The 17384-nt window shown below is 41.3% G+C and overlaps 1 protein-coding gene and 1 pseudogene across 3 annotated transcripts in view; one reads left to right on the top strand and one right to left on the bottom strand.

The window, feature by feature from the left end:
* Nucleotides 1-16121, bottom strand: part of cysu (Curly Su) — a 52703-nt gene extending 36582 nt beyond the window's left edge. Inside the window, exons 1-2 of one of the 3 annotated variants that reach the window (XM_065221345.1) lie at nt 16050-16121; nt 15552-15758 (exon numbers count right to left, since the gene is read on the bottom strand). In XM_065221345.1, the coding sequence (XP_065077417.1) occupies nt 15552-15571 (20 nt within the window). In that variant the 5' untranslated portion in view covers nt 15572-15758; nt 16050-16121. Of the gene's footprint in view, nt 1-15551; nt 15759-16045 lie in introns of all 3 variants that reach the window. The other 2 variants (XM_065221346.1, XM_065221347.1) reach the window with 2 other exon arrangements.
* On the top strand, nt 1264-11983 carry LOC135700671 (uncharacterized; annotated as a pseudogene).
* Nucleotides 16122-17384: the final 1263 nt, after the last annotated feature.

Genomic DNA, 17384 nt, shown 5'->3' with positions numbered 1-17384 from the left:
GTGGGTGATCCTTCCCCCTTGGCTAGCTTCTTGAGGCCATGCTTGAGTGAATCAACGAATCGCTCCGCTTGGCCGTTGGACTGGGTGATACCATTTGCACGGCAATACTGTTGAAACTGCTCGCTGGTGAATTGCGTTCCGTTGTCTGAGACCGATGTGTCTGGGTTGCCGTAACGAGAAAACGTTTCACGCAGCATATTCAGGGTTGCAGTTGTGGTAATGGATTGAGTGCGAAAAATTTCGGGCCACTTAGAGAAAGCATCTACCATGACGAAATAGTAGTATCCATGGATCGGACCAGCAAAATCGATATGGACACGTTGCCATGGCTTGTCCGGGAGAGGCCATGACTCCAAGGTTGCTTTTGTCGGGGACTTCGCTGCTTCAGCACATGCAGTGCACTGACGGACAAATTGCTCCACATCGTCGTCAACGTTAGGCCAGTAGATGTAGCTTCGGGCCAGAGACTTCATTCGGTCCATTCCTGGGTGTCCACGATGCAGTTGACGAACGATCCGCTTTCGAAACTTTGATGGGACGACGATTCGATCGCCGAACATAACGCAGTTGTCGACAACTTGAAGTCCATCTCGTCTGGCGAAGAACTTCTTGACATCAGGATCAGCAACTTGCTTCGCATTTGCTGGCCAACCTTCGTTAAGGAAATTCACCCCTTGCTGAAGAACTGGATCCTTTCGCGTCTCAGCCACAATCATCTGGTGCGTGACTGGAAGGTTGCTGATGGTGTCGTCGAGAATTGCTTTTGCTTCAGATTCGGCTATTGAGCCGAAAACCTTGAGTAGCGGTTGATGATCGGTTTGCAGGAGGAAGTGTCGTCCATACATCATTTTGTGGAAACGGGTAACAGCGAATATCAGGGCCAATGCTTGCTTCTCGACTTGTCCGTAGTTCATCTCTGCTGGGGTCAGTGAGCGCGAGGCGTGCGCAATTGCCTTCACTTCACCGGTCAGGAATCGATGCATGATGACAGCGCCAAGGCCGTACTTCGATGCATCTGCTGCAACAACGATTTCCTTGGACGGGTCGTAGTGTGTAAGCAGCAGGTCGGAAAGTAGAATGGCCTTGAGCTGCTCGAAAGACTTCTGGCAATCCTTGGTCCAGTTCCAGTGTGCATCTTTCTTGAGGAGGCTGTCCAGAGGAGCCCTGAGTTGCTTCATCTGCTTAACGAATCTACCATAGTAGTTGACAGCACCGAGGTAGGAACGGAGTTGCTGGACATCCTTCGGAGACTGCATCTTGGAAATGGCTTCTGTTTTTGAAGGGTCAGGCCGAATACCGTCCTTATCCTTGATGTGTCCGAGAAACTTGGAGGCAGCAGCAGCAGATTGAAAACCTGGAAAATCGGGAAAATCCGACTGCTGGCAGTGAGAAGATTATTGAGTCCTTGGAAAGCAGGATCCAAGATTTCCAGTACGATCCGGACGGAGGAGTTTTCTTCGATGGCTGGTATGCGAGGTACGAGAATGTCTTTACAAAGGAGGGCCAATCCCTGGATGACGCCGCTCGTGTGAGATTGCTTCTTCGCAAGTTAAGCACGCCTCTGCACGAGAAGTACGTCAACACCATTCTTCCCAAGCATCCCCGGGACTTCACCCTGGACGAAACCGTCACGAAACTGAAGAAACTGTTCGGTCGACAGAAGTCGGTTTTTCATTCCCGTTACCAGTGCCTCCAGTATGCAAAAAACGACGCGGATGACTTCACATCGTATGCTGCCATGGTGAACAAACACTGTGAAGCGTTTCAGCTGTCCAAGCTCACACCGGACCAATTCAAAGCTCTCCGTTTCGTCTGTGGACTCCAATTGCCACGGGATGCGGACATACGAGCTAGGTTGATCTCGAAATTGGAAGCCGACGAAACCGCAGTCAACGAATTGGGAGAAGCCACCAGCAAGGTAACCCTGGAGAACCTCAAGCAGGACACATTGATGGTGGAGAATAAAGAAGCACGCAACGTCAACATTGTTTCTCGCAACCAGAATAATCCTGCCTCAAAAAAGAACCAAAAAGTGCCGAAAACGCCATGTTGGAAGTGTGGCGACCAGCACTATGTTCGTGAGTGTCCGTTCGCTTCGCACACCTGTTCCAGATGCAAGCAACAAGGACACAAGGAAGGTTATTGCAACAGCAACAAGAATGCGCCGTCGAAACCGTTCAAACAGGCCAAATCCAAAGAGAACGTGAAGACAAAAAGCATCTACACGGTTCGCAACATCGGAAGCAAGCGGAAGTTCATCCCGGTCGAGCTCAATGGTGTAGCAGTCAAACTTCAACACGACTCGGCGTCCGACATCACCATAATCTCAGAAGAAACATGGATCAGCATCGGACAGCCACCCACTCAACCGACGGAAGAATCTGCAGTTACAGCTTCTGGTGGCAATCTCAACCTTCTCGCTGAGTTCCAGACCGAGATCACCATCAAGAATGTTACCAAGACTGGTCGCATTTTCATCTCAAGCAGCGCTGAACTCAACGTTCTAGGAATCGAGACTATGGATCTGTTCGATTTGTGGTCTGTGCCGATAAGCAGCTTGGTCAACGTCGTACACCAACGTTCTGATCAGTTCACCAATCAATCTCTAACTTATGACAGTCAGGCAAGGCCTACTACATCTAGGCCTACTACACATTTCCCGGACATTTTTGGTTTCCCGGGAAACGGGAAACAGCTTATGGTTCTTTCCTCGGAAATCAAAAAAAATATTTTAGTTTAGACACTAGAAAAGTAAAAAATGGAATTCATGACAGTTACTCATCAGAATTAATATTTTTGACGTAGTACTACGTCAGTGACTTTGTGAAATCCGAAAATGGAACATGTAACGAAATTATGAAAGATTTTGAACGTTAATATCTCAGCTGCCCCTGGACCAATTTTTACAATTTTATCAGCAATCGATCAGGAATATTTCCACGCATCGATATAAATACTTTTGACTGTTGATTTTCAAGTAGAAACTATTGAAAAAGTGATAAGTTTCAAGCATTGTAATAACGAAATAGCTAACAAAACCACCAATTACGTACATTCATATGCTGCTTCCCCAACACTGTCATCAGAGAGTCGTTAGTAGACGAAACAAGACGAAGTGGCATTCGTCTCCGATCTTCGGGCGTGTGCGAATAGGGAGGATGCAATTTCGTAACATTTTGCACATTCATCGCCATATTCAGAACCACACGACTCCAACGACCACACAAAATACTCTCCAGAGTTGTAATCTTGTAACCAAACTTGGAAGCAGGGGTAGAATGGATTTTGATCGATTCTGTTCATCGACTTTCTGTTTCGTTAATAACTCGACGCAAACTCATTCATTGATACGTTTGTTGTTCTGGATGATAGAAAAGCATAGCAGAAATAGCGCGAAATAGGTTGGTGAAGCCATGGTCATCAAAAGAGGAAATCGATGAAGAGAATTGACTTTCACCTCTCTGTTTCTAAGCCCCTTGGTTAAGTCGTCGTTATAGCAATGAAAACTAGCATCGCACCGTTTTCGGTTCTTGGTTACAATTTTGCTGTTCGACATTTTCGAAGGACCACCAAAAATCATGAAATTACACTATTTTCTATGGATGCCTAAAAGTCCAATTATTCGACAAACGATTAGTCGTAAAGATTTTTCCAGCTATTCGATTAAATATTTATCGAAGTTTCAATTATTCAAGCGCTTCTTATCTTATTATCTATTTCTACTCGATTGATTTAGCGCAGTAGAGAAAATAAAAAAAAGTACTAATTTATCTGAACAGAAGAACCATGACGTGAAACAGGATCATAAGTTCGCCGAATAAAGTGTTAAGCGTCTTTCTGATAAAGGCTAAGTTTTACCAACTTTTTGAGAAAAGGAGTTTAACGAGAAAAACTAAAAAGGGGAGGAGCTTTAGCTGGGTGGACACTGATATTCTACGGCCTACCAACCTGTCGCAGACACCAGTTCAACCCCTGTCCAGCAGCAGACGGGCCGAGACTCTTGCGAGTGCCCAATAAGTGAACCGAAGATTATGGGATTGTCCGGTCCGATTTGCTGATCCAGCTGCCTACACGTCATCATCATCTTCCAAAGGCTTTAAACTTGTACTACCATCGGCCCTTTTCAGCACCACCAAGATTTTCCAAAAGAGGTAAATTTCTGAACATGTCCCAACTAAAATTCATATCAAAAGGTTCTTTTCAGGGCAATCATAGTGATACTAAAGAGTATAAACAGAGAGAGTCCCGCTCAAATTCCCATTCCTATCCGAATGCTCCCAGAAGTCTCTTCCCAATTTCCAATAAGGTTTCCTCTGCTTTCGTCGGAAGTACTTCTGACTTCCACGATCTCAAAGAAATGTCTTCTGATTTTCCCTAAAATTTTGTCTGGCATCCGCCGGAAATTCCATCTGGCGTTCCTTGGGAAATGCTTCCGACTATTTCTGGAACATGTTTCAGACTCCTTTGAAAGTTAATGCAGAATTTCTCCTTAGAAGTTTCTTTTGGCTCCTCTGGCAAATTTCTTGCAACTTTCACCCAAAAATCGTTCCAAATTTGTTTCGTAAAAATTTCCCGGGAATCGAGAAACGTGACTTTTGGTAAACTTCCAGGGACACTAATTATGAGTCAATAAATAAGAAATGGGGATTGATGATCGATTGGAGGACTGCAGAAAAATACCTTATTAATCCGCAAAAAAAATTGTATTCCTAAGCATAATGAAAAAAAATACCTGACTAATCATACTAGGCAGGAAATGCTATACCAATATCAACATGAAGCTTAAGCACGATAATTTATTAGCTAGATAAAGTTGCGAAGAGAATAGATTGATAGTTCCGCTAGAGTGCGGCAGTGTGAAAATTGAACAGAAGTTGAAATTGAGCGAAGGGCCATTAATGCGACAATATTAATCAAATGCGCATTCCTTTACCTAACTCACCGTTTGAGGAAGGAGGGGATTTGAAGTATGTCCTCCAATCCACAGGCCTGACAGATGGTATTTGGATTCTTGAACAGACAGCGATCTCTTGAAGAAACATCTAGAGGGCTTAATATGCCTTTTTAATAGAAACTAAGCGATCGCTTCAACCTCTGGCGGTGAATAGCAGAACCTAAAAAAGAGTGTTTTGAGCAGTGATAAATTGATTCATCTGAGATGCTCAAAAACTTGATCTTCATTTGAAGAATTTAACTCTGTATCATTTTTGAAAGAATCCTGCTGGTTTCCAGGAATATTTTTGTTGAGAAAAATGGAAAATTAGAATAGTGCCTTAGCGGTTATGATCTTCCGCATTTCTTGTGTGTGATTAGCATCGGTGCAATTCAGTTTAGATCTGTGGAAAATCGTAAAATAAGACAATTACTGATGGAAATTGGCATGATGTTCTTCGAAAAATGCTTTAATTTGCGTTGTGAAAAATCCTTATTCTGACGTAAACAAACGGAGGCATAATAGAGATCATTGAATATCTGGAAAAGTTGATGAGAATTCTGGTAACATTTCAGTAACAAGAGTTGCATGGTTGAAGATCTACAGCATAATACCGGATACAACTGAAGCCTATTAAGAGGATTTTATGGAGAACTTTGATCTTCCAACATTGTTTTATGAGAGAATATCTGAGAGAAGTGATTTAAATTAATGGACAGTTAAAAATCTTCAGGAAAAATCATGATCAACCTGAAATTATTTGTTCAAGATTTCAGCTTGATCAGGTATTATTCGGAAGATCTTCAGCTACCCAAACATTCAAATCAAATTGCCCAGATATTCCAGGTTACTCAGAAATTGTTCCAAATCCAGGTACATACATCTTCAAAAACTTCTCAAGATATTTGTTCAAGACTTCAGCGTGATCAGGTATCATTTTGAAGATCTTTAACTGCACAACAATTCAAATCACAACTCTAAGATATTCTCTCAACATAGCAAGTTGCTCATTCGAAAGACCTCCAGGTAGATCAGAGATCTCCAAAAATTCCTTAAAATATTTATCAGTTTGATCAGGAATTAGTTTTGAAGGTCTTCAGCTGCCCAAATCACATCTCCCAGATATTGTCTCAAATGCTAAATTGCTCAGAAATTATTTCAAAGTCAGGCGATCACAGATCTCCAAGAAGCTCTCGGGATATTTGTTCAATACATCAGCATGATCAGGTATCTTTCTGAAAATATTAAACTGTCCAACAATTCAAATCGTATATCTCAGGCTCAGAAATCATTCAAAATCTCCAAAAAATCTTCAAGATATTTTTTTCAAGACTTCAGCTTGATCAGACTTCATTATGAAGATCTTCAACTGCCAAATATTTCAAATCACATCTCCCAGATATTATCTCAATACTCGATTGCTCAGAAATTATTTCAAAGTCCGGCGATCACAGATCTCCAAAAAGTTCTCAGGATATATGTTCAAGACTTCAGCTTGATCCGGCATCATTCTGAAGATCTTCAACTGTACAACAATTCACATGAAGATCTTCAATTGCACAACTATTCAAAACACATCAAGATACCAGGTTGCTCAGAAATTATTCAACAGACCTTCAGATTATCTTAGATCTCCAACAAATCCTCCAGATATTTGTTTTAGACTTCAGCTTGATTAGGTATAATTCTGAAGATCTCCAACTGATCAACAATTCAAATCACATCTCCCAGTTATTCTCTCAAATACAAAATTGTTCAGACATGATTCCAAAGATCTACAGATGATCATAGATTTCAAAATATGTGTTGAAGACTTCAGTTTGATCAGGTATCGTTAAATGAACATCCATTAAATTGTTATCTCCCAGAAATCTTCTCAAGATACCAGGATGCTCAACAATTATTCAAAAGACTTCCATGTGATCATCGATCTCCAAAAAATCTTCAAAATATTTGCTTAAGGCTTCAGCTTGATCAGGTATCATTCTGAAGATCTTCAACTGCCCAACAATGCAAATCACAACTCTCAGATATTATCTCAATACTAGATTGCTCCAAAATTATTTTACAGGCAGGTGATTACAGATCTCCAAAAAATCGTCAATATATTTGTTCAAGGATTCAGTTTGATCAAGCATCATTCTGAATATCTTCAACTGCAAAACAATTCAAATCACAACTCTCAGATATTCTCTCAACATACCAGGTTGCTCTGAAATTATTCAAAATACCTTCAGGTGATCATAAATCTTCAAAAAGTCCTCAAGATGTTTATCAGCTTGATCAGGAATCATTGTAAAGATCATCAACTGCCCAATAATTCAAATCACATCTCCCATATATTCTCTCAATACTAGATTGCTCAGAAATTATTTCAAAACCAGGTGATCACAGATCTCCAAACAGTTCTCTGGATATTTGTTCAAGGCTTCAGCTTGATTAGGTATCATTCTGAAGATCATCAACTGTACAACAATTCACATGAAGATCTTCAACTCTCAAGTACATATTTGCTCAGAAATTATTCCAAAGATCTCCAGGTGATCATCGATCTCCAAACAAATTTCAAGATATTTGTTTAAGACTTCAGCTTGATCAGGCATCGTTCTGAAGATCTTCAACTGCTAAACAATTCAAATCACATCTTCCAGTTATTCTCTCAATATGTACTAGATTGCTCAGTAATTATTTCTAAGTGAGGTGAGCACAGATCTCCAAAATGTTCTCTGGATATTTGTTCAAGGCTTCAGCTTGATTAGGTATCATTCTGAAGATCTGCAACTGCATAGCAATTCACATGAAGATCTTCAACTGCACAACAATTCAAAACACATCTCCCAGGTATTTTTCAAGATACCGATAGAAATCCGAAAAATCCTCAAGCTATTTGTTTTAGACTTCAGCTTGATCAAGCATCGTTCTGAAGATCTTCAACTGCCCAACAATTCAAATCACATCTCCTAGTTAATCTCTTAAATACCAAATTGCACCTGAATTATTCCATAGATCTCCAAACAGTCCTCAAATTATTTGTCCAAGAATTCAGCTTGATCAGGTATCATTCTGAAGATCTTCATCTGCCAATATATCTAATCGCAACTCTAAGATATTCTCTCAAATATCGGGTAGCTCAGACAATATTCAAAAGACCTCCAGGTAATCATAGATCTCCAAAAAATCCTCAAAATATTTGATTTACACTTTGGCTTGATCCTATCCAACTGGACACCAATTCAAATCACATCTCCTGACATTCTCAAAGATTCCAGGTTGCACAGATATTATTTAAAATAACACTAAGTGATAAGAGATCACCTTGAAAACCTCAGGATGCTTTTTCAAGATTTCAGATTGATCAGGTGTCATTCTAAAGATATTGAAGTATGTATTCGCATCTCTAAGATTTTCGGTTATATGAAACAAGGCAACTTAGAAATTAGTCCTTCATGTGTTTTAAGATCTCCATGCAGTCGCCTGGATATTTTTTAAAAACTTCAGGTTGATCAGGAACTATTGTACTGAAGATCTCAAACTGTTCATCAATTCAAATCGCATCGCTCGGATATTCTTTCATGATGCAAAATATTCCAAAGACCATAAGGTTATTAGACATTTTTGTTTTCTAGGCTTCTGGTTGATCTTGTAGCTCTCGATTATCGATCAAAGCAACGTATTTTTGACGTAGAACTCCGTCTGTGATTTCTACATGGGGGTACACTTTGTAAAAACCGAAAATGAAACATGTAACAAAATTATGAAAGATTTTGAACGTTAATAACTCAGCTGCCCCAAGAGATGAACTAGCCTCAGGCTAAAAATCTCTAAAATAAAGAAAAAAAAAAAAAAAAAAAAACTCAGCTGCCCCTGGACAAATTTCAATAATTTTATCACCAATCGAACAGATATATTTCTACGCATCTGTTAAATTTAAGACTCTATAATTTTTTCAAAATGTCATTATTGAAAATTGCACGAATGTACAACTGTTGCTTTGATAGTTAAAATTATCACCGATTGCCTGCGAAAAGCGATTTCCCTAGCACAGATTTCAAAGCTGAATTCCATCCGGTCTCACCAAACGGTGTTTATTCAATCACCGCGTGGTGAGTGGTGGTGTTCTCCAGTACACAACGAAAGGCTGCCTGCAAGCAGCGAGCTGCAACCCACATGAGCATCCATAGAAGGAGGAAGAAGTAGCACCGCTATTGAGCGGAATCAGTAGCTCTTCGTTAGTCGCTGTGGGCCATCTATGTCAAGCGCGTTATAAACTGAGAGAACCCCGCTCAAATTCCTATTCCTATACAAAACACAAGCTTCTGCTGCAGTTAACAAATAAGATTTATTATCTAAGACCACGTAGTCCTACGTCACCATTGCGTACAACCCCATAGGGCTGTCCCTTGTAGTTTTTTTTATTATTATTATTATTATTATTATAGAAGATTACAGACACTGGCTGGTTCAACTCTTAGGAACGTATATTTTTTATAAACAAAGATCCAAACGGCTATTTCTTAAAACTCTGAGCACTCCTACGCAAATTTCTACTACCATCTTGTTGGGGGATCATTATATTTTCTGATGGTGGTGTAAGTTTGGGTGGGAATGCTCAGAGTTTCTGGAAGTTGACGTTTGAATCTTTGTTTATTTTTTTTTATTTTCCTCTGTTCGGGACTATTGTGGTATATAGGTGTATAAAATCTTTGTTTACAAAAACAGTTACGTCCATTGGAAATCGTATTCGAGAATTGAGTACTTCCGATCTCCACCGAAGTCGTGTGAAACCTTCTCATCCGAAAACGTCAGCAAACTCCATCAAAATCCATTGAAACTTTCGATGGCAGCATCTTAAATCGCCACCGAAATCATGCCGAACCTCCTCCGCCGAAATCCACTGGAACTTCCGAAATCATCTAAAGTCTTTACCGAAATCGGGTGGAGCCTCCTTCGTCTAAAGCTGGATAAAAATCCGTAGAAATTCACCGAAACATTCGTTGGCAGCATCCTAAATCTTAATCGGAATTGACTGGAATCTTCTTTGTCGAGACCGTCAAAAATCTCCGTCAAAATCCACTGGAACTTTACTGGAACCACCTCCATTGAGAATGTCAAAAAACTTCACTGAAATCCACTAGAACTTTCGTTGGCAGCATCCGAAATCGAGTGGAACCTCCTACGTTTACAACGTTTGAAAAATCGACTGTACTCTTAGTGCAAAACTGACCTAACGTTTGTCACAAAACAAGCAGACCCAATCTTGATACCCGATCCAGGTTGGAACTGAATAATAAACGAATTCGCTATTAGCAACCAATGGAAACTAACGATTTAAAATTGGCTCACTACTTGATTAGCCTATTGGTCCCAAGCAAATCGATTAACTTACTCCATTCTAGTCAAAATTCTAGTACTACACTATGTTTGTTTTGATTCGCTATGCAAGTTTGACATATGAAATGAGGGGTTCGTGGATTTTCATATGTTTCGAGGGGTGCGTCGATTAGCTTGGGACCGAAGAGAGTAGAGTAAACGCTTCTATAGTTGCAGTACGTTAGAAGCGTTAGGTTCCTATAGTTGCGTATTGAGTCTCCATGCACAACTATAGGAATCTAACGCTTCTAACGTACCGCAACCATAGGAGCGTTTCCCCTACCAGAGCTGAGCCAAAAAGTTGAGCACGTTTCTTCGGGACCTACTAGTCTTAGAGTTACCTCTATGCTATTTGTGTGCCTCAAGTGTGTCGCGCTGTGCCGAGAGTGCCAATCATCCGACTGACTTTGTTTGTGAATAATTGTATGTTTGGCAACCCGGCATTTTGACAGTTCAATTGTTTTGTTTAGGTATATCAAACCGTACGAGCTATCGAAGACAGTGGTCACGTCAACGCCAAGATCAACAGACACGACATTCGACCGTTGGAACGCTTCCGATTCCGTGTGGACCACGCAGGTCGCTCTACTCGGATGTGAAGTACGTCGGAGAAGCGATTCACTACGATGGCAACTTGATCGACATACTGTACACCATTTCGAATCAGACGCTTCCCTGCGGGAGGAAGGTCTACTGCATATGGGTAATCCGGGATCTTGGAGGATTAGGAATGGCATCAGAATCTGACGTTGACGTTCAACGATCGAAAAGAAGAATACTGCTGCTGCGCAGCACTCGAATCGGCCCAGTTCCATCCCTCGTTTGTCACAGTGCGATGAAGATTTGATCCAAGGAGAGTACAGCAAAAATTCCACGGTGCTGAGGAACATCGGGAAGACCGCGTACGGGAATGTGAAGCTGAGCTACAGGAACTCGGATAGGTTGCTGGTGATATCGAAGTTCGTACTAAAATAGAAGCTCGTGCCGCAGTTTATGATTAAGGGCGAGGAGAAGCGGGATATTCCGATGGAAGTATACCTGTTGACACACGTGAAGCATCCGAACATTGTCAGCATGTTCGACTGGTTCGAGAACGACAAGTTCTTCCAGGTTGTGATGGAAATCCACGGCTCCGGGATGGATCTGTTCGAGTTTATCGATCGAATACCCGTGATGACGGAGAAGCTGGGTTGTTGGATATTTCGACAGATTACTAATGCGGGTAATGCTACGGCACGACCGAGTACTGCAGTCCGGAAGTGTTGGCAGGCATCCGCCACTCCGGCCCGGAACTGGAAATGTGGGCTCTCGGTGTGACATTGTACGTGTTGATGTTCTTCGGGACGTTGAGGAAATTCTGCAATCCGAACTGATCATTTCGCACGAAATCTCAACGCAGAATTGGAATACGTGTTGGACAAGAATTCCAGATCACCATTCGGATGGAATGAATGATGCAGGAAATCAATTCGTCACAGTTCAATTTTGCCAAAATCGTCCCCTGCGAACCGTACGAAATCAATTGATGAGCATGTCCACATTGATGATTCGTTCATGAATCCCGATTAGATGCTGGATAATGACTACGGCAGAGAGTTGAATATTCATTCCACCGGTCTCACCAGTCTGTATATGAGGGTACCGGACGAAACGTGCATCAGTCTGGTTGACGGCTATTAGATTGGCCATCAACAGGAGCTTTACTACTACTAGAAGACAATTGTGATACAGAAGATTATGAGCAGTATCTGGTGCAGGTGGTGTTGGATAGTGATGCTGGTGATGGTGGTGCTGCTGTTGACGACCGAAGGAACACTTCAGCACGATCCGTACAGAAGCAGCAGTTGCGTTGGTGGAGCCACCAGTCCATGGAATTCACAGAGCAAAAGTAACCGTCAGAGGCGGCATCCATTCGGTCGTCATCGTGGCATCTTACTCCGCTGGGTTACGAACCATTACCTGATAAGTTCATAGTTCTGTGACTACGTGGCACTAGAGAACACTTGAAGTCGTTGGTCAGTTTATGGTATATCTAGACATTCTGACCATCTGGGAAGGTATATCTTTGGCAAAGTTCTTCAGATAATCATGGCTTTCAACACGATGGACAGGTTGGTTAAAAATTCATTCACTACGTGGCACTAGTGTTCATATGAACTGCCAAAATGTGCTATATCTTGAGGTTCTAGCTGCTTAGGAAGTTGCTGTCGTCGTTAAAGTTGTTATGCTAATCAAATTTTCGTTCCACAGTGCCTAAACGGTTTCAAATCGGATCCTGATCATCCTCCCATAATTTGAACTCATTTAGTTTAATACTGACTGTGCACAAACCATTTGAAGTTTATATGGGAATCACTATGGGGAAAGCAATTGTATTGTATGAAATTTTCTCAGCTACAACTGTGCTCAAGACCACTTTTCGAATAAATGTAAGGCATAAAAGTTATTAACAACAACGTTGGTGTTTCTCGCTCGTGAAGAGCACATTTATCATAGCTATTATGTCACACTGCTGAATACAGTGTTGCCCACAAAACAGCTGCTTTATCACGCCATAAGATTATCAATCTCTTAAATAATGATTTACTATTTAATATGAAGCTTGACTGAAATACTATCTTGAGTCCATAAAAAAAAAACTATCGAAATTTATCTCAGAGAAATATGGAAAATTACTAGAAAGCAATGAACAGAAAGTTTGGTTTTCCCATAGTAATTAAAAAAAAAACTTCAAATGGTTTGTGCCAAGTCAGTTTCTTTCCAAATGCGATCAAATTTGGGATGCCAATCATGGCCCGATTTAAAGCCGATTGCGCACTGTGAAGCGAAAATTTAAAATTTTGCATCATTCTAGTGAACATATTAGTTCAAAATCCACAGCACCTACTGTAAAATGATGTATACACTAGCGCCGTGCGAGAGATTGTTAAACTTTCATATCCACCATCCAGAAGGTCTTGGTAACTTAAACATTTTGGCCGGCGACAGCAACTTCCAGGATAGTCAGGATCTCAAGATATAGCGTTTAATATAAGCCCGTGTACTCGCTAGCGCTACGTCGTGACCTTGGTAAGGTGAACAACTTTGCCAAAGACAGCAATTTCCCAAATAGTCAAGATCTTGAGATATAGCATACTTTGATTTTTCCAGGAAGTGGCAGAATCCTAAACTACCCAAGTAACATTTCATGTTTTATTGTGGTTTTAAAGCATTCTACAAGTCTAAATTATGGTTTACAGAACCCTCATAATGTCAAAATTGTTACTTGGGTAACCTACTCACTAATCGAAAGGTTTTGGATATCTGAACCAACGGGCAAGACAGCTACGAAATATTTGAAAATATCATCAAATGCTTCTAAATATCATCGAAAATATTTAAGTAGGAATTTTCAAAACCTAATACATGTAAATAGAAGATATAGAGCGTTTAGTGCTGAGTAATGTTTGCTCTTCGAATATTTTTGTTTTTCAGGATTCGTCAAGAGAACACATTTTGATATATTCATCAAAGATGTCCCTACCCCCCTCCTGATCTGAACAGCTTTGTTGAAGACAACAACTTTCCAGCTGGTCTGGGTCTCGAGATATTCTATATACTAGAAGTTCACATACACACTAGCGTGGCATGGTGGTAGAATTACTAACTAATCTGACCACCATTCGAAAGGCTTTGATTATCTAAACAACTTGTCCGCAGACAGCAACTTCCTAGATGGTCGGGATTTCGAGATATTTTACACACGTCATTCCGACAAAAACGTGCTAATAATTGCTAATTGAGAAATATAGAACCAAGATTTTAAAAAAATGGCATGAGTGGAACTGGCCAAATTTCAGCACGCATAGCAAATGAGCACGCAAAGTTGAATGCAAATCGGAGAAGGTCATGATTTTTTTTTATATTTGGCCTGACATTGCTAAAATCCAAAAAACACTCCACCAAGCTTGCAAATGCTCATTTCAGCAAAAAAACCGTTTTTCGGAATTAGGAAACAATGAGATATAATCCCAACTTCTATGTGTAAGATGTAAGAAGAGCATGTAAGGTTTGTGCATGACACATAAAACCTGTCAATTCCGCTTTCAGAGGGTCACAATTAGCGATTTTATGGTTGCTGAGCGCTCGCGATGAGTGAGCAATCAGCGCTCATAAAATCGCTAATTGTGACCCTCTGAAAGTGAAATGGACAGGTTTTATGTTTTATACAAACTTTACTTTGTTTTAGCTCCACAATGACCTAAAATCGTCAAAATAGCATTGAAAACGTTGTATTCAAATTGTCATCAAAAGTTATCTAAATACAGTCACTCCCTAATTCGATGGAAATCTCTATACTTCTTCGATCACCTTTCCCAAACGAAATTCCAAAATTTACCTTCGTAACTCGATGATCCCTCTGTTCAATAAAAGCTTTCTGGCTAGGCTAAGTACGCATTCCATCCAATGAAAGATTTTCGATAGTTTGGCAAAGCCTATAAGTCTATAAAGATTCAAGGTAACCTCAAAGAAAACAAAAATGTGCGAAGGACGATGCCAATTTATCGACGATAATCCAAAATCGATTTTCCTGGCAACCCTTTCAGGCCGTTCTCCGTGATATACAAATCCTGCGCCATAAACCAACAATATTCACCGCAATCAAACTGGCAGATCACGGAAACCAATCGTTACAGAGGTGATCTACGAACGAACATTCACCACATCGATACCAATCAGTCTCGTCATAAATACTGACTCTCAGCAGATCGCAGCAATCCGGCATCCAACCGCTGGCTGACGTTTATTACCTCAGAACACTCCGATCCAAGCAACCGAACCGAAAATGAATTATTGAATATTTAGCCTTGTCTTTGCCTGCCGACTGCCGTTCGCCTTCTTTGGCGCAGTTCTTGTTGTGTGTACGTGTGAACAAAAGTCTCTGTTAATCCGCACCTTGTCCACTGCTCCATGATGGCAGATTGCGCACACTACAGTGAATGAAGCCTTTGGAAGTTCCGTTTTCCTACTGAATGTAGTTAGGCAATCCGGAAGCTTTGCGCTGCACGAGTTTTTCGAGTTTAACGTCCACCAACAGCACTCTCACTCTCAGCTCACTGAGCCGGACGAAAAAATAAACATTACGTCCGGGTCACGCAATTGGGGCTAATTTGAAGCACTAAATCACTCCAATCACCGCCGCCGCGTTTAAATTTATTTATCTTTTGCTTCTCCTAATAAATGTTTAACAAAAAAAAACAACTCTCACCTGATCACCGGTAAGCCCATTTTGAACCCCCGAAAACTGATGAACCGATGGAATCCAAATTTCTTCGCCAAATTTCCGTTCAGCTTTCCGATTCCAAAGAAATCCACTAACAAAAATTCACTTCTTTTTCCACTCGTTCACGTATGCACCGTGAATATTAAATTAACATTTTCTGTCACTTTGCTGCCTGTGAATTAAAGCAAAAACCTAGAAACGAAACCACGAAATCAGAAAACAACAGTTACGAAAAGTAGGCGATCGATCGTCGCCGATCGCCCAAATTCGATTCTTCCCAAAAGTATCACACCGTCAGCAGAACACTTTGTCACTGTGTCACAAAATCTTCTAACGTAGTCAAAGTACTGTTAGCTCGCTTTCTTCGATTCATCCACTCTAAGTAGGCGCACACGAATATCCCTTTCTTGACACACCGGATTCGGAGTAAACGACGAAAGCGGAGCGGATTGATACCACTGACGACTGGATAGTTTTGCCAACCGACCCGTACGAAGTTCAACTGCCAACTGATCGCTGCCAGGCCACGGACAGACGGGATCATTAGCTGCTGCTGCTGGTGGACCTTTCGATTCTCGATTTCTGCGACGACGACGACACATGCTTCTTCCACAGTCGTCGTCAGCTTCATCAGAGCTCCAAAGCAAGCCATGGCGCGAAGAGCGAGAGACAACCAACATGTGCTTTTCTACCACCTCAACAAAGTGTGCGTCGCTCTAAACGGATTTTCGCTCCTCTCTCTCACTGTTTCTCTCAAAACATATCCCTCGGAGGGAGATCGTTGCGGATTGGGTGCAATTGCACGTTGACTGGTGAATGGTGTGAACCTTATGCCATCATCGCAAACGGAGTGGAAGGATGTTGGAGTCAAATGGTGCAACATGTAAAAGGTGGTGCTGAATGTCAGCATCGACGTCCGATCGACGACCGGAGGGAATTGGGATCGAGAGCGAAAGAGAGTGTTAACATGTTTGCGCTCTCGTCTCACCACGGACTACGAGGAGGGTGCGAAAAGAGCGGACTTCTTTGGTGAACGTTCTGGGGCGCTTTAGACCAGAAGCATGGCTATAGCTCGTTGACTGACTAGCAGAGCTTTGGTGGGTAATACTTTTCGTAGAGTAGCATGAGAAATTGTTGTCCCGTTTGAAACTCAGAGTAGTTTGAATAAGTTTTTTTATAGATTGAACCACAGCTGTCCTTAAATTTAGAAAAACAGCTGTGCGAGGAAAATTGATAAAGATAGATTTCTGAATTTCTGGTCTCTTAACTGCGATGATCGATTCGCTTATAGTGGTAAGCTCCCTAGAGAATAATACGGGATTTCAGTCACAATTTCGAAAATCTGGATTAAATCTTAATCCTCGATTCGGTATGCATCTAGAGGGGATTAAACTATGAAAGCACGCAACCATTTTCATTTGAATTGTAGAGACTGTATGTGTGAGTGTATTCAGTCCCGGCAAAACAGTTGTTATTTGTTAAGATTACTTCTGGAGCAACAGTAGAAAAGGGCGGATGGTGCTGGTTTGGCTTGCGTGGTTGGCCTTTGCTTTGTGAGGAAAGGGCTTTAGAATGGTTTATTTATAAATGCTGATTGGCCCTTTTCTATTATTGCTCCAGAATTGTTGTTTTGCTCCAGCTCCAGTAAGAAATAAGCTTCTACCATAGAGGTAACTCTAAGACCAGCAGGTTCCGAAGAAACGTGCTCAACTTTTTGGTTCAGCTCAGGTACTATCTCCTGTCCCAAGCTTATCGATGCATCCCTCGAAACATAGGAAAATCCCTGAACCCCTCATTTTATCTGTCAAACTTTCATAG

This window comes from Ochlerotatus camptorhynchus, unplaced genomic scaffold (assembly GCF_037179485.1).
Source record: "Ochlerotatus camptorhynchus isolate MF236.1 unplaced genomic scaffold, CSIRO-AGI_Acam_v1.1 ptg000141l, whole genome shotgun sequence".
Classification (NCBI taxonomy): Eukaryota; Metazoa; Arthropoda; class Insecta; order Diptera; family Culicidae; genus Ochlerotatus; species Ochlerotatus camptorhynchus.
The sequence above is the reverse complement of the archived record's forward strand: the minus strand, read 5'-3'. Positions and strand labels throughout refer to the sequence as shown.